The sequence below is a fragment of the Phaenicophaeus curvirostris genome, chromosome 1 (assembly GCF_032191515.1).
Source record: "Phaenicophaeus curvirostris isolate KB17595 chromosome 1, BPBGC_Pcur_1.0, whole genome shotgun sequence".
NCBI classification, from domain to species: Eukaryota; Metazoa; Chordata; class Aves; order Cuculiformes; family Cuculidae; genus Phaenicophaeus; species Phaenicophaeus curvirostris.
In genome coordinates this window covers 98,267,439-98,288,421 of record NC_091392.1, presented here as the reverse complement: position 1 = coordinate 98,288,421, position 20,983 = coordinate 98,267,439, and the positions used below count along the sequence as shown (strand labels likewise).

The 20,983-nt window shown below is 45.2% G+C and overlaps 1 protein-coding gene across 4 annotated transcripts in view; it reads left to right on the top strand.

The window, feature by feature from the left end:
* MPZL1 (myelin protein zero like 1) overlaps nucleotides 1-18,796 on the top strand; it is a 43,821-nt gene extending 25,025 nt beyond the window's left edge. The window contains exons 4-6 of one of the 4 annotated variants that reach the window (XM_069869505.1): nucleotides 4,355-4,487; nucleotides 7,819-7,924; nucleotides 12,936-18,796. In XM_069869505.1, the coding sequence (XP_069725606.1) occupies nucleotides 4,355-4,487; nucleotides 7,819-7,924; nucleotides 12,936-13,037 (341 nt within the window). In that variant the 3' untranslated portion in view covers nucleotides 13,038-18,796. Of the gene's footprint in view, nucleotides 1-4,354; nucleotides 4,488-6,045; nucleotides 6,120-7,818; nucleotides 7,925-12,935 lie in introns of those variants that run through there. The other 3 variants (XM_069869511.1, XM_069869518.1, XM_069869526.1) reach the window with 3 other exon arrangements.
* The last annotated feature ends 2,187 nt before the right edge of the window (nucleotides 18,797-20,983 follow it).

Sequence of the window (20,983 nt, the reverse complement as noted above, 5' to 3'; positions counted from 1 at the left end):
GCTGGGTAGATGGAAAGCAATGGATGTTGTCTGCTTCGTCTTCAGCGAGGCATTTGACACTGTGTCCCATAAATCCTTGTAGGTAAGCTTAGGAAATATGGATTAAATGAGGGGACAGTGAGGTGGATGGAGAACTGGCAGTATGGCACAGCCCAAAGGGTGGTGTGGCACAGAGTCTAGTTGAAAGCCTACGACCAGTGGTGTTCCTTAGGAATCAGTATTGTCTCCAGTCTTTTTCAATGTATTTATCAGTGAGCTAGGTGAGCGGACAGAGTGCGCTCTCTGCTGATGGTACCAAACTGAGGAGTGGCTGATTGCCCAGAAGGCCGTGCTGCCATTCAGGGAGACCTGGACAGGCTGCAAAATTGGGCAGAGAGGAAGCTAATGAAGTTCAGCAAAGGTAAGTGTAGGGTTCTGTACCTAGAGAGGAGTAACCCCATGCACCAGTACAGGTGAGGGGGTTGACCTGCTGGAAAGAAGTTCTGTGGAGAAGGACCTGGGAGTCCTGGTGGGCATTAGTTGATAATGAGCCAGCCATGTGCCCTCGTAGCCAAGAAGGCCAATGGTATCCTCGAGTGCATCAAGAAGAGTGTGACCAGCAGGTTGAGAGAGGTTATCCTTCCTCTCTACTCTGCCCTAGTGAGGCTGCATCTGGAGTACTGTGTCCAGTTCTGGGCTCCCCAGCTCAAGAAAGTCAAGGAACTACTGGAGACAGTCCAGTGGAGGGCCAGAACGCTAATCAGTGAAATACATAGAGATCAGGTGGCGTTTTTCCTGAAAGTCACTGAACTCTAAATGATAATTACTAAATGTGAGCCCTGTTTTCTTAGTAAATGCCCTTGCTCCAGGGTGCTGCATTGTGCTGCTCCCTTCTAGATATAATAAGTATGTCAAAATGGGCTCATTCTACAGGCTGTGGACTTGCTGGAATGCTTTCTGTAACCATGATCTGTGGTCTGTGCTGCTCCCAAAATGCATTTCCTCCACCCCAGCAAAGTACTGTTTGAATCACAAAGCATAGTGCTCCCTAAAGTTCCTGCAATCCAGCCAGCTCCGTTAGGGCACATGCATTTGCTTTAATTAGGGGCTGGAGTTTGAAATCTGAAGTCGGGATCTGCATCAAGAGCAAGATCAGGTTCTACCACCCCCTCATTAATAATCATCAGGGGTTGGAGTTCAGGATCAGAATTGGGAATAGGACCTGATTTCACCACCCTTTCCTCCCCAAAACAATGAACCTCATGCACCAAACTGGACAAACCAGTCTCACAACACCCCTCACTGAGTCCAGCTGTGGCAATCCAATCCCTTCTGTCTCACCCACAGCGCCCGCTGCCGAGCCTCACACTTGGACTCTAGGTCTCCATCCAACGGCAAAATGATTCGTGGTCTGTAGAGTCCCTCAACTTCTTGTTCAGAAAGTCTAATCCTATCTTTTTCCTTGTAAGTACCCTCTGTTTTAATCAAAGGTTGGAGCCTGGGGTCAGGATGAGGCAGCACCCTCTCATCCCAACAACAGGCGGCTGCTTCCTCTGCCAGATCAGGAGCTTCATCTGTAAAACCTGAAAAACCATTTCACATCCCTGAGATACAGCAATTACCCAAGTCCTTTTTACCCCCTGTATCTCCACACCATGAGTTCCCTTTACCACCTATAATGGATCCCCCCTTTTTAGAGTACCCCTAGTGGCAGCTCCGTCCCTGTCCTCCCTGAGGGAGCCTTGGGGATGGGGGCCCCAAGGGTGGAATCCTTCCCATATCTGTTGCTGCCTGTACGGTCTTCCAGCACCCTCTCCAACCATTCTGTTGAAGTCTCCTCCTTATACTGTTGAATGCCCTACTAGCATTCTGTCCCTGGCATTATCCTGTGCCCCCTTCCACCCCACCTGGTGGCCCGTGCGCACTAATTCCATTAATGTCCTCCCTATGGACTGTCTGGAGGGATGTATGCGGGCTTTTTCCCGGGACTAGGCTTACCCGCCCCCTGTCCCATTTTCCTCGGGGTCTCCACACACCAGCCCATTCGCTTTGTCCCTTCAGTGGCCAGGTCCCTCGCGGGAGGCTGGAAACCCACCACTTGGCACTTTGCACTTGCTCCTTGGGTCTGTTTCAGTCTGAGTCTCATTCATTCCACACTTGCCACCCCAAACCCACCCAAGTGGATAATACTCACCAACTGGATAATATTCCACCCAGCGGGAGATTGAGCAGCCGCCCATGAGACCCAGAGAGACACAGCACTCACTGAGACGCAATGGAACGGTCCGAGCGTGGGTCGAGACATCCCGGACGAGCCCCCAGACTGTTGTAAACACACTCTGGAAACTAGAATTCTGAGAGTCTTTTATTGTGGAATAATGTCAGCAAAACAAGGTATACAGCACCATGACCTGAGCATTTGTCCTAAACTCAGGTACAGTGGTCAGGATCAATACATTTGGACCTCCACCCCACTGAATAGCCTGTTTTTCACACACTGCTGGGTTAAAAAGTGGCTGGATGGCCAGGCCCAAAGAATGGTGGTAAATGGAGCTAAGTCCAGCTGGAGGCCGGTCACAAGGGCTCAGTGCTGGGTCCAGCCCTGTTCAATGTCTTTACCAATGACCTGGATGAAGGCATTGAGTGCACCCTTAGCAAGTTTGCAGACGACACTAAGCTGGGTGGAAGTGTTGATCTGCTGGAGGGTGGGGAGGCTCTGCAAAGGGATCTGAACAGGCTGGACTGCTGGGCTGAGGCCAAGGGGATGAAGTTCAACAAGGCCAAATGCTGAGTCCTGCACTTGGGGCACAACAACCCCATGCAGTGCTACAGGCTTGAGGAGGAATGGCTGGAAAGCTGCCTGGCAGAGAACAACCTCGGAGTGTTGGTTGACAGCGACTGAACATGAGCCAGCAGTGTGCCCAGGTGGCCAAGAAGGCCAATGGCATCTAGGCTTGTATCAGAAACGGTGTGACCAGCAGGTCCAGGGAAGTGATTATCCCCCTGTACTCGGAACTGGTGATGCCGCACCTTGAATCCTGTGTTCAGTTTTGGGCCCCTCACTGTAAGAAGGACATTGAGGTCCTGGAGTGTGTCCAGAGAAGGGCAACAAAGCTGGTGAAGGTAGTAATACGAAGCTGGTGATAGGAGAAGAGGGAATGACCTTAAGCTGCATCAGGGGAAGTTTAGATAGGACATCAGGAAAAATTTCTTCACACAAAGGGTTATCAAACACCGGAACAGCTGCCCAGGGAGATGGTTGAGTCCCCATCTGTGGAGATGTTTAAAAGGTGAATAGATGAAGTGCTTGGGGACATGATTTAGTAGTGGACAGGTACAGTTGGAGCTGATGATCTCAAAGATCTTTTCCAACCTAATGATTCTATAAGCAGGGGAGTTGGGCTAAACAGTCTCAAGACGTGTCTTCCAACCTCAGCGATTTTGTGATGATCAGATGCAGGTGTCTGAGAAAGATTTTCCAAATAAGATTTTTATGTGTTGAATCTTAACACAGATTCACTTTTATTTGGTGCAAGTAGTCAAGTGTAGCATGGAGTCTTGTAAGAAACTCTGGTCTAAGATGTTCATTGCGTTAAACCATGATGCAGAGGGAAGGACACAATTACTTCCTGAGAAGAGCTGTAATAGTAGTCTGTGTATTCTTTATCTTGTAAGTCTTTTGTACTCATTCTCTGATTGGCTTTTATTTCTGGCTGCTCTTTCTGGGCCTTCCCTTCCCCAGAACTGTACTGGGGAAAATGTGAATAAAGCATTAAGTGTTTTCATAAGTGTATTTCTAATATTGTAAAATGATTTTGACTTAAGAAGGGAAAGAGTGACTCTATAAAAATGTGTAGAGATGTATTTTGGGACACCAGAATCGTGCATAAACACTCTTTAGAGTGATCACGGGTAGTAGCTAGGCTGTCTGCGGCATGCTGCCCAGGGAACACCCAGACTTCAGTGCTCTTACTTGGTTAGCAATGTGCCGTGTTCAAATCAGCTTTCAAGTGTTCCTGCCTTTTCCTGTTGACCTTGCTGGGAACTGCCAGATTAATGTATTTTTTTTTCCTTCCGTTTGGGTACAAAATGAGACAGGGTTGTCTTCAATGTCACTTGTAAAAATTATTGGTTCAATATCAACTCTCTTCTGAAGGATGACGACATTAAGAATGCTCTTGGTTTGTTTCTTGTTTGTACCTTATCCTGCTGGCTGCCAGCTATCACTACTGCTTAGGCTGCATGTTTTATTTCTTGGATATTACATCGGTGCCTTCTGCTCTAAACGAGTGCGAGGTCAAGAGCATTCGTGGTTTGCACATCTGTTAATCAGGGAATGCAGAAGAGTTGAATGTTTTCTCCCTTCTCTCCCCAGACAGCCTGCCTGCGTTCCCCATTGCCATGGTGGCAGGGATAGTCATCGGTACGGTTACAGGTCTCTCACCGCTCATCTCTATTATCGTGTGTCTTGTCATCAGAAAGAACAACTCTAAAAAACGATACTCTGGGTAAGAGATCTCCCTCCTCACCTGTGGATGATGTGAGGAACAGCAGCAGGATCAGAGGGAGGGCTTAGAAGGGGGTTGGAGATGTTTCAGCCAAGTCTGGGCAACCGTGGCTAGAGATAGGATATGGCCACGTGGGACACGGCTCATATGCCTGTAATGGTTATCTTTGTACTTGAAAAGACTACTGACCATGAACTACACCTGAAAATAACTAAATCTTGGTGTTGTGGCCCAGCCATGAGCGTATGTGCCCCATATATGTCCTAATCCAAGGTCCTCTCGCTCTGGTCTGTTCCCCCTCCCTTCCCTCCAGCCCTGCTTCCCCCTACCACCTTCAGCCCCCAAAGGAAAAGTGCCACACGTGCACATTTAAGGAATGCTCCCTGTTGAGATTGTTTTTTTCAGTTACCAGTGTCTGGCTCCTGACCATGGAGTATACTTGCCAAAACCTTATTCATCACCACACTTCAAAGTAAGGAAGGAGTAGCTGCTGTATATCCATTCTCATTCACTGTCTGTTTTTAATTAACTGTTTCCACCCCTACAAGGTTTTTAGTGTTAGGAGGATAACTCCAAAGTGAAGCACAGGTCTTTGGGTAGGCATGTGAAAAAGCAGCAAGAACTAACAAAGGCAGACTTGAGTCCTGTGGCTTTGGAGCTTGGCGCTAGTGGGGGCAGCGCTTTCTTTTTTCTCTCCTCTCTAATTAGCTGGTAGTTTGCTTCTATAAAAGAATGAAAATTATGTATGTAGTCTTAGAAACAAATCCTACACTTATAACTTACTTCTGTTCTTTCTGAAACAAATACTCCTGCTTCCTGCAGGTTCTTTGGGTTGCCTGTGGGATAAAAGAAAATAACTCAAAAATTAAACTTGTGGGGGTTTCTAAATTGAACTTTGCCCTGTCCTTTTCCCAGTTGGAGAGCTTAGAGAAAGTGAGTTGGCTGTTGCCCAGTGGTAAGGGTAAATATAGCAAAGGTGGCTGTGTGTGCCCAAAATTGTGTGGAAAGCCTGGTTTTCCCTTTCTGCATGTGTCCTCCCCTAAAAACTGAGAAGCAGCCTGCAATGTCATGCACTAGCAGTGTGCATGAGGTGGTCCGCTTGCCTTGCTTCCCAGTGACCTGGTCTCCAGTGTCTTTCTGCAGAAGGACACATGCTGGTGCTCAGCCCACAGCGGTAGTTCATTCACTGTAATCTCTTCTAGTACCTTTAACTACTCTTTTGGGAAAGTAACCTCTGAAGTTTAAGTACTGCTTTCACTGACTGTGCCAGCTCTGCATGACATGAAGAGAAACCAAGTGTGCTGTGACCCCCTCTAAACTTACAGACTGTCTTCTACATGATGCTAACCCAGTGCGTGGTAGTGGTGGTGGTGAGATGCTCTTACTCTTAGATAACCATTCTGCCTTGAACTGAGGTGGGCTGGGGCACTACGCGGCATCTGGAACCCCTGCATGGCCACAGTCTTCATTCATGCTCTGACTTTGGTGTTTTTTTTATTTTTTTCTTTCTGCCTTGGTGTGCTGGGATCGGATCCTGCTTACCTTCCTCTCCTTACAGAGATCCTGATATAGACGCCAGATTGGGAATGTAACAGGGCTGGGTCTTCTCTTCCAGTCCCACTAGACACGATGGTAACTAATCAAGTTGGTGGTTCGTGTTACTACCTGTGTGTATGTGTACACGTTTCCTCTTCCTTTGCTGACTAACCAGCTAGCTCTCTACTAACATAACTTCACTGTAATTTGTGCTGGAATCTGTTGGCAAAGGGATGATGCATTTCACTGGGTGCTTGGGTTTCATTGTCTCATGTCTTAACTGGGGTGGGATTGCTGCTTATCCCAGGTGGTGTCCCTCCATCTCTTCCAACAGTGAACTTGCCAGTGCATTGACTAAAGCACAGGAAATTCAGAGCCCTTTCTGTGTCAGAATAAAAGTGAATTCCCCTGCACGTATTCCTCTGACTCAGCTTGTGAGTTTGAAAAACACACAGTGATCTAAGTGCACTAGTTGCTTAAACCTGAATTATGACTTTTAGGTAGTGTAGGTCTGGGGAATTTAGTGCATAAAACAAGCAGTTGATGATTACATAATTCTGGTTTTGGAAGGATTGCTTTGTGTCTATTTGAGACAGTAGAAGACCCTTGCCATGATGGCTGGGGCCAGTATTTATATTTTATTTTATTACTGCTGCATGTACGAGGAGCTGTCTTCTATGGTTAGACTTACCAAAGGGTCAAAAATAATTGCCCTATGAGGAGGTGGTCTGCTCACCGTCACTGTCCTCGTTTGTTTGTTTCTGTACTTGCTTTGTACACTGTCTGTCTACAAAGATTGGGGAAAAAGGATGCTCAGTGGTCAGAAGGCTGTGATAGCAAGGGGAACTCCTGTGTCTGCTCTCAACGAGGTGTCTAGTTTTCTTTCCTGGGTACTTGGGTACGAGGAGGTAAACATGTAAAGACATAGTACTGCATTGCCCAGAAGCTACTAACGTTAAGTTTAAGGGCATTTGCTCATGTACTTAGATCAATGGTATTCATTTCTCTGTCTGTCACAGGCTTGTTTTCTTTGCTGTCTTGCTTTAAGCAGATGCAAAGAAGCAAACAGAGAGTGAAAACTGGCAGCCTTCTTGTAGGAGTGTTGGTTCTTACCACAAGACAGTTTTATTATTTGAAAAAACAAGATTTGCCTGATTAGATATTCAGGTAGCTATATCAGGGCAATGGCTTCCATGTCACACATGACTGGTAAAGTAATTGCTCCAGAGACTGTGTGTATGTTGTGAGTGGGCAGAATTATTTTAGGATTTTAGCCTAACCAAGAGCAAGGGAACTAATGTGAAGTTTGGTAGGAAGTACCTTTCTGGTGTGGAGAGCTGGTGGCTCTTGCCAAGTGTTAGCTCTAACTATGGCACTGGTGTAACACCTGCCTCAGTGACTGGGGTTATTTGGCTTATAGTTAGAAGATAATTGCTGTTTACCAACTGGGTCTGAAGCCTCAGTGAAGAAAACACGTGTGGTTTTAGACAGGTCAGTTTAAATGGGAATATCTAGGGAATAAGGGTTTTGGAGGGGCTACTGTCCTGTGTTTGTAACTGTTCCTTGATATTTTGTACCAGTGAGACTTGTTGAGGAAGCATAGAAAAATGTCTGGGGAGAGGTGGAGAATTGTATGTGTTTATTTCAGAATCCATTATGTTCATTTTTACTTTGGCATAATCTGCCACATTCATCTTGCCATCACCGTTTTTTTGTTTCTGTTCTTTTTTTTGTTGTTGTTGTTTTTGTGCCTCTTGAACATTGTCGTGCAAACTCTGCTCTGCCACCTCGTCAGCTGCGGTACATCTGAGAGCTTGATGTCACCGGTTAAGCAGGCTCCGCAGAAGTCGCCCTCCGACACAGAGGGTCTGGTAAACATCGTGCCCGCCAGATTACACCAGGTAAACTGCTTCCTGCTGCTTCCCGAAGCAGGATCCTCCCAGAGCGTGGGGGAGAAGGCACAGAAAAAGATAAAGGCAGGGTGGGACGCATGAATTAAGTCTGTTAAGGTGATGAGGGCTGGGGGGTAAAACTGTCTACTCCAAACAAGGGATGGGCACTAAGATTGGAGTGGTGTACTCTTCCACGGAAGACTTAGCTCAATTGAAAGAATAACAACTTGATACCTATCAGCTGAGGTGGAGTTTTATGCCATTTTTGTCCTAATGTATAACTAAAGATAGTTCTGATCTTGCATGTTAGCTTATGCAAGTGGTAGTGAAGTGCAAGAATGGGAGCCTGGCAAGGGTGACCAGGGGGTAGCTGTTTAATGTAGACAACATCATCTACTAGAGGTGCAGTCGACCCATAAAACTGCCTGATCTGTTCTCAGATTGTAATGGGGAGGAATTTTACTTGCTCTCTTGTCACTGAGAATGTGCATGCTCTGCGGCATGTACTTCTTTTGCAAGGAAATGAGCCAGCACAGTGCAAACACTGACCAGCGATGATCGGTCTGAATTTGTCTTTTGCTACTGAGAGCTCTCCTCTGCTGAGCCACCCAACTTTTGTGGGCTTGAAATTGCCACGCTTTGACTTGTGCTTGCTGCAGTTGGCAAAGTTCTGCTGACTTTGAAGGGGAAAGATGGCTCTTATCCAGACTTAACATCCCATGGAAAATAAGTCAGAGGGGAGCATGAGTCAGACAGGGTTTCTATGCAATACGTCATTACCTGTAAACACTGTACAGGATTTCCTTATTTGTAAGATGTTTCTTACCTCTTGATTTGTTTATTCCTGGCAATTTTCCTGTGAAGGTACAGATCCTAAGTGAGTTTAAGTTCCAAATGGACTTATTCATTAGCCATCTTTTAACAGGTGGCTGCAAAGTAGCGTGCGAACAGATGGGTTTCTAAATCAGAGTTATACCCAGTTTCTTAATTTCTCCTGACAGAGTAATGGAGATGTGCGTTCATGTGTTAACACTACAGGAAAAAAAAATACAGAGCTAACAGTGAGCTGAATAAAGTCAAAGTCCCTACTATGTCGGCCTCCCAGTCTGGTTTTGAAATGCATCTTGCTCTTGGCAGATGCAGTATTTCCAGAGTTTTAGCACGCAGACTCACAAGGTTGCCTACTGACTTCAGAGAAAAGTTATTCTCTGAACATAAAGGGAATATACTCAAGTTGTAAGATTTAAAAATAGTTCAGATTTTGATTGGGAGTTGATCTAGTAGCAGCAGACTGCCTGTAAGGCCTAGATAAAGCTCATTTTTTCTAGTTCATGGAAGGGGCTTCTAGAGTGGGTGAGTGATTCCTGCCTCCCCACCCCCTGAAAAAGGAAGAAAATAAAAAAGAAAAAAGCTTACGTGTATGTTGTACCAGTTGTTGAAGTTAGCTTCCCTAGGTCAAAAATAAAAGATGTTTTATCTAATTACTGTCATGGCATGAACCGGTACATGTCAAGTGCCCTGAGAGCTACATGGAGGAAGAATTTTGCTATTCTACGCTTACATCTTGAAAGCAAAAATACTTTTGTCTTCTCTGTAGTGTTTTGGTGTGAAAACTTGCTGTGTCCTCACCCTTCCGTGTCCTTAGTGTTCTGGGTCTGAATGCACTGGAAGCAGCATGTCAGACTAAATCTAAGCTTTGTAAAGATAACTTAGAATCAATCTGGTTTTGCCTTTCTGTAGTCGCTCCAGTCTGCTTATTCCTTGACAGAGTACTCCAGGGTCTTCCCACAGGTAAGTTCCTAAAGGAGAACCCAGTGTGTGAACGCTCCTAATCTCAAAGGAAAAATATGGCAGATTTTTTTGATTTGTTTAGTTTTATCTTATCAGGCACAGACAGCTTTGTCTGGATTTTATTTTCTTGGCAAACATTCGTAGCAGCAAGTGGTTTGTCTGCCTTCTGTGAAACATTTGCCCCATCTTAAGAGAACAGCAAGTAAACATATTTACTTTTCTTTAAGAAGATCCACAATAAAACCAGGGTAGAGCAGGCTTTGAACAGATGGTTTAAATCAGTGAGGAAACTTGATTGCATTTATATTTTGAACTTCAAGCCACTGCTTTTTTTTAAAAAAAAGGGGGTGATATCAACGTGCAAATTAACGTACTTGAAAACTATCATCACGTATAAGTAAAACTTGATATTTCTTGGTAGTCAAGAGGTCAGTTGTTGCATTCAAGCTTTTGAGCTGTTGTGTAGGTGAAATGCTAATACTCATGGTTTAGCGTTTGATAGGAATGGTTGGACTCGATGATCTGGTGGGTCTCTTCCAACCTGGTTATTCTATGATTCTATGATTCATATTCCTAGCACTTCCCAGAAGCTGTTGCAGGCTGCTTGCTGGTTCAGGAACACTTTTGTGTCTTGGATTGCCTGGCAGTTTTAGACCAGTGGTTGACACAGAGCTGTCATCAAACAGTAAAGGCCTGTGGACTTCCTTGAAGCCTTCTACTTGGTTGGATGTGTAGGAAGTGACTGAAAGCTTTGTGCTTCACTGGTGGAAAGGAACTGTGAATACAAATACACAAGCCTGCCTCTGCAAATTTAAACAGTAATAGAGTTGTTCACTTCTGAAGAGTGGCATTTACATTGAATTTATTAAATGAAGTTTATTCATTTTGCCATTTATTTATCAGTTTAAGAATCAACAATGAAGTATTTGTTCATGCACTTGCACCTGCACTTCCTTTGTGTTCTGGGTGCAAGTTTATCAAGTGTAGACCTTGGTTTCCAGAGTGCCCTAGAGTACTGAAAGTCTGCATATATGATTCTGTGAATGTTCAGCTGATTGAATCACCTCCACTTATTTTCCCTGTGTCATCCTTCTCAGCAGGCATGTTCAGTCCTGTCAGACTTTTATGTGGTCTTTCTTATCCATGCCATCATTCTGTAGTGAAACCTATTCTCTCATGACAGTTATTTAGATGAGTGAGAAAAGCATTTCCAGTGAAGGCAAGAACGACACGTGTTTCCCACATGGATCTCTCTGTTTAGATAGTAATCTAGGTTGCAGCAGGCAAACTGGAAAGTAGATGTGTGTTGTCCCAAGATGTGCTAACTCCGAGGTGGCTGCTATTTGTGCTTTGCAAGTAGCTGAGTATTCGTTTCTGGACAGGCTGAAGGACCACTGATCTTAAAGTGTAACTTCCATAGGAGTGCATTTCAGAGCAGTGTGGTGTAGAAATCCTAAGCAGGTAGGACTGTCAGTGTTGAAGCAGAGAGCACCAAAGCTACTTTAATTTAAGTGCAGATCTCTGGCTTTGCTCTGTCTGGTTTGAGACATACCTGAACAGGCTGTGTTCAAATCTGTTCCAGGCTTTGAACTGAACCCCAAGACCCTGTGAAGGAGCAGTTCATGGTGCCAGGAATCTTGGTTTAAGTTCAGATAAATTTCCTGGAGCTAGAGTCTGGGGTAGTTGCCATATCTTCAGAATCTAAAACATTGGAATACACTGTAGACCGCTGTTAGACCGTGATGGTCTAACTTTGTAATTCCTTTTTCTTTGCTGTAACTTGCAATTCATGACTCTGCTGACAAACCCATAGCAAGGTCCCAGCACACCTGTTACTCTGCTCCCTTCAGTTCTGAATGGAAAAATCACAAGGCTCAGGGAGAGGCTGGCTTATGTATGGCAGTGCTGATCTGTCTTCTGGTTATGAAGAGCCAGGATGTGCTTATTTGGGACTTACTTTCTTCACAGAATGTCTGTTTTCATCTCTGGCCTGTAATTGCTTTGGAAGATAGATGGAAGGATTTCTGGGTCCTGGGGAGAAATGCCTGTGAAGGGTATTTCTTTCTGCCCATGGCAGGGGGGCCGGAACTAGATGATCTTTAAGGTCCCTTCCAACCCAAACTATTCTATGATTCCTGGTATGTATGGGAAACAGAGTTAAACGGATGAAATGGCTTTAAAGCTAGAACTGCTACAAAAGCTGCAACCAAATGAAAAGATCTCCGTGTGATTTCCCCTACCTATTCCCAAACAGGACAGTTCCTTTCTCTCTTGCACCTCGGGTGAGGGGGAGGGCTGTAGTCTCTCTGCTGAGGTCACAGGTGGTCAGAGCCTTCCGCTGTGTGCTTATATCAGTTAGAGCATGCAGAATGGGAGCTGCAGGTCAGACCTTTCCATAAGGGTCCCACCTGTCCTGTTGGGTAGCTGCTCTTTATAGGGTGCAGTCCTGTCCTCAGCCCATCTCAAACAGCTGGCAGTTCGCTTTCCTGCGGGCTGTGCCTTGGAGGACATGGTATTTTAGGAAGATGCTGGTGTGTTTGCAATGCTCTGCTGAAAAACAGTGCTGTAACGTCCTCCACTGCACCCCAGCAAACATAATGTGGCCATGCTTGCCCAGTGTGTCTGCGGAGGTGCTCACTACTTGGGTTGGCTTGAAAGTCAGGTAAGAATTCTGCATTACTGCACTGTTGCAGTATTTTGTGGCTTGCTGCAGTGTAAGTCTTGATCCCATCACTTGCTTGGGCAGTGACCGGTGTCATAAGGTGCCTGCAGGTTTGTTCTCTCCCTTTTTACCCATGTGGTAAAGCTGTTCTGGCATTTACGGGGTTTGAGTATGGGAAGTACACTCTGCTGTCAACTGGTAAATCTGTAGTACAGTTTCTCTTGAAAAATATTAAATCTGGCATACATCTGACTAAGCCACGTATCTTGCATGTAGGAATTGCAGCTTTTCAGAACAAAGCATTCTAGGTTTTGCTTTATGTGAGAAGCAATCAGCCATATTAAAGGAAGGAAACGGTGCTGTTTGGCATGCTCCTGATAGGAGAAAGGTGGCAGACTAGAGCTCATTTGTAGGGGAGGCTTCATTCCACCTGCTTCCAAGTGCCGTCAGCAATCATAAAAGTTCTGTGGTGCTGCTTTAGCTTTGGTCTTGCTGCCCCTGCGCAAGCAAGGGGAAAACCAGCCTATTCTGAAAAATACTGATTGTGCTTTTTCATTCTCTTCCCAGGGCCCAGTCATTTACGCGCAGTTAGATCACTCCGGAGGACAGCACAGTGACAAGATTAACAAGTCAGAGTCTGTGGTCTATGCTGATATTCGGAAGAACTGAGATGAGATCCTATACTACCCAAAGGAAAACACACATTCAGACTGGAATTGCTTGAACGAGATCTGACCCAGAGAACTCACATGTGGCCTTTGATGCCTAGGCTAGGACCAATGCATGTGCATACAGAGGGAAAGATATATATGTATTGTGTGTAAATAGTCTATTTAATCGTACAGAAGTGAGACCAGTGTTGCATGTTGAAATGTGGTAAGAATTTTGCTTATGAATTGCCAATATTCTTTTTTGTATCTTGTGTGATGAGAGAGAAAGTGAAAACTCGCATCACAATTTTAAAATATTTTTTTCCTTTATTATTAATGGAGAAACTGGAAGATGCCTGAAGATTCTAGATTGACCTGGAGATACTTTTTTTTTTGCTTATAGGGCCTAATTTCTTTTGTTGAGGCAAATAGAAAGAAGATAGCTTCTTCTATTCACAGAGTTCTTCATGTATACAGGGTATTCACCTTTCCTTGTTTAGATTCTCAGTACAAGCTGCCTTCTCATATAAACTGGACACTCTCACTTGGTCTTGCAGGACAAATTATGACTCCTAGCTATCAGAAATGTGTGTCTTAGCAGTGTAAGTGACGGAAATGTTTACCTGACCTGTGTAACATAAGTCACAGAACTGTTTACTTCTGTGTTGAACACTATCTATTCAAATTTAGTCCTTTAAGGTACAGGGATGGTGCTAATCTAATGAATTTTGTGACATAGTAGTTCACCTGTGAAAACTTACGAGCTAGGGAGTTAAAGGGGTAGGAGACTGTAGATATAGGTGGTTGCCTCAGACTCCATTGAACCTTTCAATGAAGTGTTTCTTCCTCAAAGCTCTGTCATTTCATATAAACACGGAAAAGAGCTCCAAGGGATCTGGAAGCTGTAGTACTCCCTCACCTCTTGTTATACCACTGTCACTTCCTTAGAGGCTTTTGATGTGTTAGAAGTCTGTAGTGGGGGCTGAATTACCTCTACAGGAAATCTAGAGCTTCACTCTTTGTGGGTGTTTTTTTTTTTGGATGTGTTTTTTTTGTGTAACCTATATTTGCACAGAGGATGCAGAGGGCAGTTTATTTCCTTTGTCTTTGCAAATTTACTACTTAATTATGATTTCCCAGCTTCTTGTTTCTAGATTAAATTCCTCATAGATTATTAAGGTTCTCTGATTGTCCTCTTCTGCTGAAGAGGATCTTTCTTTAGCTCACCCATTTATATTTTGAAACCTGGTGCTCAAAACTGGAAGAGGTGTTCCAGCTGAGATCTTCTCAGAGCAGCATTTAGAAACATTTCTGCTTTGTACATCCTTAATGTAGTGTTGGGGTTTTTTTATAGCAGCTAATTATTTTCAGTTTGACCCACCATAACCCCTTCTCTCTGATTCTTATTCACTTCCTAGTTCAGTCTCTTTCACAGAATCAGTCACAAAATGGCTGAGGTTGGAAGGGACCTCTGGAGATCATCTAGTCCAAACCCCACCTCCTTGAGCAAGGTCAGCTAGAGCAGGTTGCCCAGCACTATTCCCAGCTGGGTTTCGAGTATCTTCACAGATTGAAACACTGCAACATCTCTGGGCAACCTGTTTGACTGCTCTAAGTGATCAAACAGTTAAAAGTGCTTCCTTGTGTTCAGGTGGAATTTCCTTTTTTTTAGATTTTTGTCTACTGCCTTTTGTCCTGCCAGAGAGCACCACTGAGCAGAGTAGTGTTCTTTGTTCTCTCCTATCAAGTCTTTATACACATTGATAAGATCCCCCTCCCCAAGCCTTTCCTTCTTCAGGCTGAACAGTCCCAGCACTCTCATTTTTCCTTATATGAAAAACGCCCCAGGTGCTTTTTCAGCTTTATTGCCCTGCACCAGACTTGCTCCAGTGAGTCCACATCTCTCTTGTAGTGGAGAGCCCAGAACTGGACATGGTGTTCCAGGTATAGCCTCACCATTACTGAATTCTCAAGTGACAGGGGACAGGACGAGAGGGAATGGCCTCAAGCTCCGCCAGGGGAGGTTTAGGCTGGACATTAGGAAAAAATTCTTCACAGAAAGGGTCATTGGGCACTGGAACAGGCTGCGCAGGGAGGTGGTTGAGTCACCTTCCCTGAAGGTGTTTAAGGGACGGGTGGACGAGGTTCTAAGGGACATGGTTTAGTGTTTGATAGGAATGGTTGGACTCGATGATCTGGTCGGTCTTTTCCAACCTGGTGATTCTATGATTCTATGAATAACGGGGAAGGATCATCCCCCTCGACCTGTTAGCAATACTTTGCCTAATGCAGCCTGAGACACCTTCTTTGCAGCAGGGCCTTGCTGCTGGCACGTGTTTAGCCTGGTGTCCACCAGGATCCTCACAGGGCCTTTTCTGCAAAACTTTTCCAGCCAGGCAGCCTCCAGCATGTACGGCTGCGTGGGGTTTGTTCTTCTCCAGGTGCAGGATTTTGTACTTTTCCTTCTTGAACTTCATAAAATTCCTCTTAGCCTGATTCTCCACCCTGTCTGGATCCCTCTGAATGGCAGCACAGCCATCTGGTGTGCCAGCATAGGAGGTTTTGTATTGTCTGCAAATTTGTCTCAAATTATGTTAAGGGTTTTTCAGACCCCATCTTCAATTTGTCAGTTGAAAACTTCATTTTAAATTCTCATTCTGTTCTCCGGTGATCTTGCAACACTCTTAGCCTGATATTTGCAAACTTAAGCCTACATTCTTTAAATCAAGTAAATGAAAACCAGTTTTAGGCCCATGGCACACCCTTTCAGGACCACATTAGATATTCCTTTAATTATGACAGTGCAACATTAATAACTATTTTGTGTTCATGCTTTTTTTCCCCCCAAAAAACTGAGTATGCCAACTCTATATTCTTTCATCAGGATCAGGCTTCACTGGTTTCCTGACACCTGCATTTTTTAGAAGCCTCATTAAGATCAGGATGAATCCTGCTGCTGCTGCTTTCCATATCTACTGAGTTGTTACTTCCTAACAATTGTTTTACTCTTGATAAGAAATGAATGCTTTTGAAATGATTGATAAAAGAACTTTAGTTTGATCTGCCTGTATTCATCCCTGTGCATCACCATCTTTCTCAGACCTTTTAGAATAAGAGGGAGAAATGTAATGAATGTAATGATCAAAAACTTGCTGCTCTAAGAAGATAGGACTGTTCTTGGCTCTGAAATCTGCCGCTGATGTTTGTTTCTTTTCCTGCTGGAATATACTGGAGAATCTAAGCACAATCCTTATCTGGTGCTGACTTTAAGAAACACACTGATCTGGTGCTAACTTTAGGAAACATACTGATCTGCTTGGTGCTAACTTTAGGAGACTCACTGATCTAGCTGGTGCAAACTAACTTGAGGAAACATCTCTTTGCATTGCTTTTGGTTAGCTAGAGATAGGTTCATATTGCCTGTTGTGAGGAGGCTCATTGCAAGGCTGCTTGGATGCCTCTGTGAAGGCAGAATGAACTTGGAAGTACTTTTCAAAAATGCTGAGCATCTTTTTAGAATGAAACAAATGTCCCTTCCCCCAGGAATAGCAGAAATCAGTCTGAATCCCTCTCCAATGTGAAGGCTGTTGAAATTTTTTGCCTTGGTGATGGGAACACTAACAGTATAGCTGCGCCAGGGGAGGTTCAGACTGGACATCAGGAAAAAAATTTTCACAGAAAGGGTCATCAGGTGCTGGCATAGGCTGCCCTGGGAGGTGGTGGAGTCCCCATCCCTGGAGGTTTTTAAAAGGCAGGTAGACGAGGTGCTCAGGGACATGGTTTAGTGGCAGATAGGAATGGTTGGACTCAATGATCTCAGAGGTCTTTTCCAACCTAATGATTCTATGATTCTATTAAATAACTTACTCAGGCTGATGTCAAAAGAACTTGAGGCAGTGTGAGACAACACTTGTGAACCTTCTGTCCCTCGAGTTATCTTGGCTTGTTTAATCATATGGTAGCCGGCGCTGATGCAAGGGACTGATGCTAAGTTGGTTTGCTTAGTAAAGTCTTAAGGAGACAGAGGACTTCTACTGCCTTGATGGGTATCAGGCAGAGATTTAAGTCAGACAGTGTAATCCTATCCTGATGTTATGGTGACTAGAGGTTTAACTCCATTCTGCTGCTATTCTCTTAATTCTCTGGTGCTGTTCTTTGCAGGTGGAAAAGGCTTGAACTTTGAGGAATACCGAGTGTGGTGTCCTTGTCCTGTTGTAGTACTGCTGGTAGCTCTTTTTAGGACCATCTGTTTTAGAAAGAAATGCTGCATGGTATGTTGCTACAGCACAGCTGAGGGGTAGGCAGCCTCTCTCGAGGCAGTATCAAATAAAACTGTCACGCAGGTCATCGTCACTCTTCGATAGTGGAGCTGGAGAAGGTCTGTGATTTGAAAGACCTGTGATGAATTCTTTTGTGTTTATCATGCACACACAGAACTGGGTTCAATCTGAAATCGATTTTTCAGCTGAGGGGAAAAAGAAGGCCTGTTACGGGTAAAAGTGACCTTATAAGTATAGAATCATTAAGGTTGGAAAAGACCTCGAAGATAGTCAAGTCCGGCCATCAACACAACACCAACCAACATGCCTACTTCTACCCACTGCAGGAGGGCAGGTTTGGATCTCCAGCCTGATCTCTGGCTGCTAAGCCAGCTGGCACCTCTTAGAGCCAGCGACATGGATGGCATCTTTCAACTTTGCCGTCCCCGTTTTTGATTACCAGAAATGAATTTTGAGAAGGCGATCTGGCTAAGTAAATTAGTACAGTACTCAGTACCTCAAATGTCCATCGCCCCTTTTGACTTCAGCAGTTGTTGTGTGAAGAAGGTGGCGGGTGTGTTCACTAAATGGCATTAAGAACCATTACAGGATGGCAAATACACCCCTGCAACTAACAGAATCATGTGTTGTTTATAACTGGAGACATGTAGGATTTTGTTTTCTCTCAAAGCTTTAGTGATATTTTAATTTGTGACTAGAAGCACTGGAAATGGGTTTTTAACTTTTCTAAACCTGTGAGAACTGTTTAGGTAACCATCTTTCTTGTAACTGCAGTAAATGTGCTTGTGCAACTTAAGAGCTGCATTGCCTCAGAGTGGATTCATTGAGGTCAAGTGTGAGCTGTTTGATTTATAACCAAAACACCTCCAGACTGCATCAGAATCTTGTCTTGGAAGTTTGCATTATTGATGTATCCACTAGGACCTCAAATACCAAATGCCCTTATTGTGTAATAGGCGATGAAATGATTTTCTCTTTAAAATCATCAGAGCTGAGAAGGTGGGTGCTTCTGGGCTGTTGCCACACCCCTGCAGTGCTTGTGTTTAGGTAATATTTTTGCATAGGAGACTACAAAATCGTATTAACTCTGCTTAGAAATTTTCTTGAGGCTTCCCTTTCCCGTCTCTTCACTGCTCTAAAGCTAATAAGCCCTTTCATTTACAGGTATTTTTGCACTCAGTTTTTTGAGTTCAATCCAAAGGGAGGTCAGTGTGCTGTGTGATCTCTTCTGTCTCCTGGCAACGCGAGCTGTAAATGTAATTGGACTGGATACTATCCTTCTGTAAGCCTCTGTCTTGGAGGCGTGTGGAAGAACAAACACCTGTAAGACAGGTGTAAAATCTGGGCAAGGGAGCTGGATATGCATCGCACGACCCGATGACAGGAAGAGCCAGTGTACCAACTGCCAGTGCTTCTGCTTCTTTTTTCTGGAATCGACTTTCATGTTTTCTATTGCATTCTTGTGAATATTTTAATACACATTTTTTTTTTCCCATTACTGGTTTGCTGGATGAGTCTTATCTGCTTGGGGGCTGGGAAGGGAGGGGGACTGAAATGCACCCCCCCTCTTTCTGGCAGTATTCTTCAGTCACTGCAGTCTGCCAGCTCAGCAAACACCACGGCTGGGGAGTTCACTGCTCTCACTGATCCCCTGCATCACCACTTCAGGTAGAACCAAGAACCATCTACAGGAAGGGTCGCAGGGAGGATCCAGGGAACTACAGGCCTGTCAGTCTGACCTCAGTGCCAGGGAAAGTCATGGAACAGGTGATCTTGAGTGCTATCATGAAGCACATGCAAGAGAACCGGGTGATCAGGCCCAGTCAACATGGGTTCACTAAAGGCAGGTCTTGCCAGACTAACCTGATCGCCTTCTATGACAAAGTGACTCGGCTGCTGGATGAGGGAAAGGCTGTGGATGTGGTCTTCCTGGACTTCAGTAAAGCCTTTGACACAGTTTCTCACATCATTCTGCATAGGAAACTGTCAGCCTCTGGCCTGGACAGGTGCACACTCTCCTGGGTGGAAAACTGGTTGGATGGCCGGGCCCAGAGAGTGGTGGGAAATGGTGTGAAATCCAGCTGGAGGCCAGTGACAAGTGGGGTTCCCCAGGGCTCAGTGCTGGGTCCAGCCCTGTTCAATGTCTTTATCAATGACCTGGATGAAGGCATCGAGTGCACCCTTAGCAAGTTTGGGGATGTCACTAAGCTGGGTGGAAGTGTGGATCTGCTGGAGGGGAGGGAGGCTCTGCAAAGGGATCTGAACAGGCTGGGCCACTAGGCAGAGTCCAATGGCATGAGGTTTAACAAGGCCAAATGCCGGGTCCTGCACTTGGGGCACAACAACCCTGTGCAGTGCTACAGACTAGGAGAAGTCTGTCTAGAGAGCTGCCTGGAGGAGAGGGACCTGGGGGTGTTGGTTGACAGACGACTGAACATGAGCCAGCAGTGTGCCCAGGTGGCCAAGAAGGCCAATGGCATCTTGGCTTGTATCAGAAACGGCGTGACCAGCAGGTCCAGGGAGGTTATTCTCCCTCTGTACTCGGCACTGGTGAGACCGCTCCTCGAATCCTGTGTTCAGTTCTGGGCCCCTCACCACAAGAAGGATGTTGAGGCTCTGGAGCGAGTCCAGAGAAGAGCAACAAAGCTGGTGAGGGGGCTGGAGAACAGGCCTTATGAGGAACGGCTGAGAGAGCTGGGGTTGTTTAGCCTGGAGAAGAGGAGGCTGAGGGGAGACCTCATTGCTCTCTACAACTACCTGAAAGGAGGTTGTGGAGAGGAGGGAGCTGGCCTCTTCTCCCAGGTGACAGGGGACAGGACAAGAGGGAATGGCCTCAAGCTCCGCCAGGGGAGGTTTAGACTGGACATTAGGAAAAAATTTTCAAGGAAAGGGTCACTGGGCACTGGCAGAGGCTGCCCAGGGAGGTGGTTGAGTCACCTTCCCTGGAGGCGTTTAAGGGACGGGTAGACGAGGTGCTAAGGGGCATGCTTTAGTGATTGAGGGGAATGGTTGGACTCGATGATCCTGTGGGTCTCTTCCAACCTGGTTATTCTATGATTCTGTGAAACGCCAAGAGGGACGGTAGCAGAATACACAGAGGAGACACCTTCATGGCAGGACAGACTATCAGGTGCATGTCTTGTAATAATGGGAAATGCTTTCCTTTAAACGATTCTGCACAAATACTCTGCACTGGATAATAAAACATTATGCACAGGGTAAAAGGTGATGTCGGTGCCACAACAAGGTGCTGTAGCTCTTGTAACTGGGGCATGGTCTCCTTTCCTCTCCAGCCTTGCCAGCTGGAGTAATAACTCAGATGGGACTGGGGGAAAGTCAGGGTGGAGGGAAACTTACTAAGGGAACTTTGCAAAACTCCAGTATTTTAAAGCCTTCATTTACCTGAAAGCTGAATCCTGAAGCAGCTACTCTGTCTCACAGTTATCTTTTTTCACCTGAATATAAATTCCTGAGCTCTGGTGCTGACTCCTAGCTTTGGTGGAAGAGGTCTTGGTGGACTTACCAGGGAAGCTCATTGATGCTATGCATTGTGCACAATTGCCTTGTAATTCTCCTTTACAGATGAGCTTTTGCAGTGTAATGTAAAGCCTTTGCTCAGAAGCTATTTCACAGTGGCACATTTTTCCTCCACAAGAGAGTAAGGAGGAAGAGATGTTGACCTTCA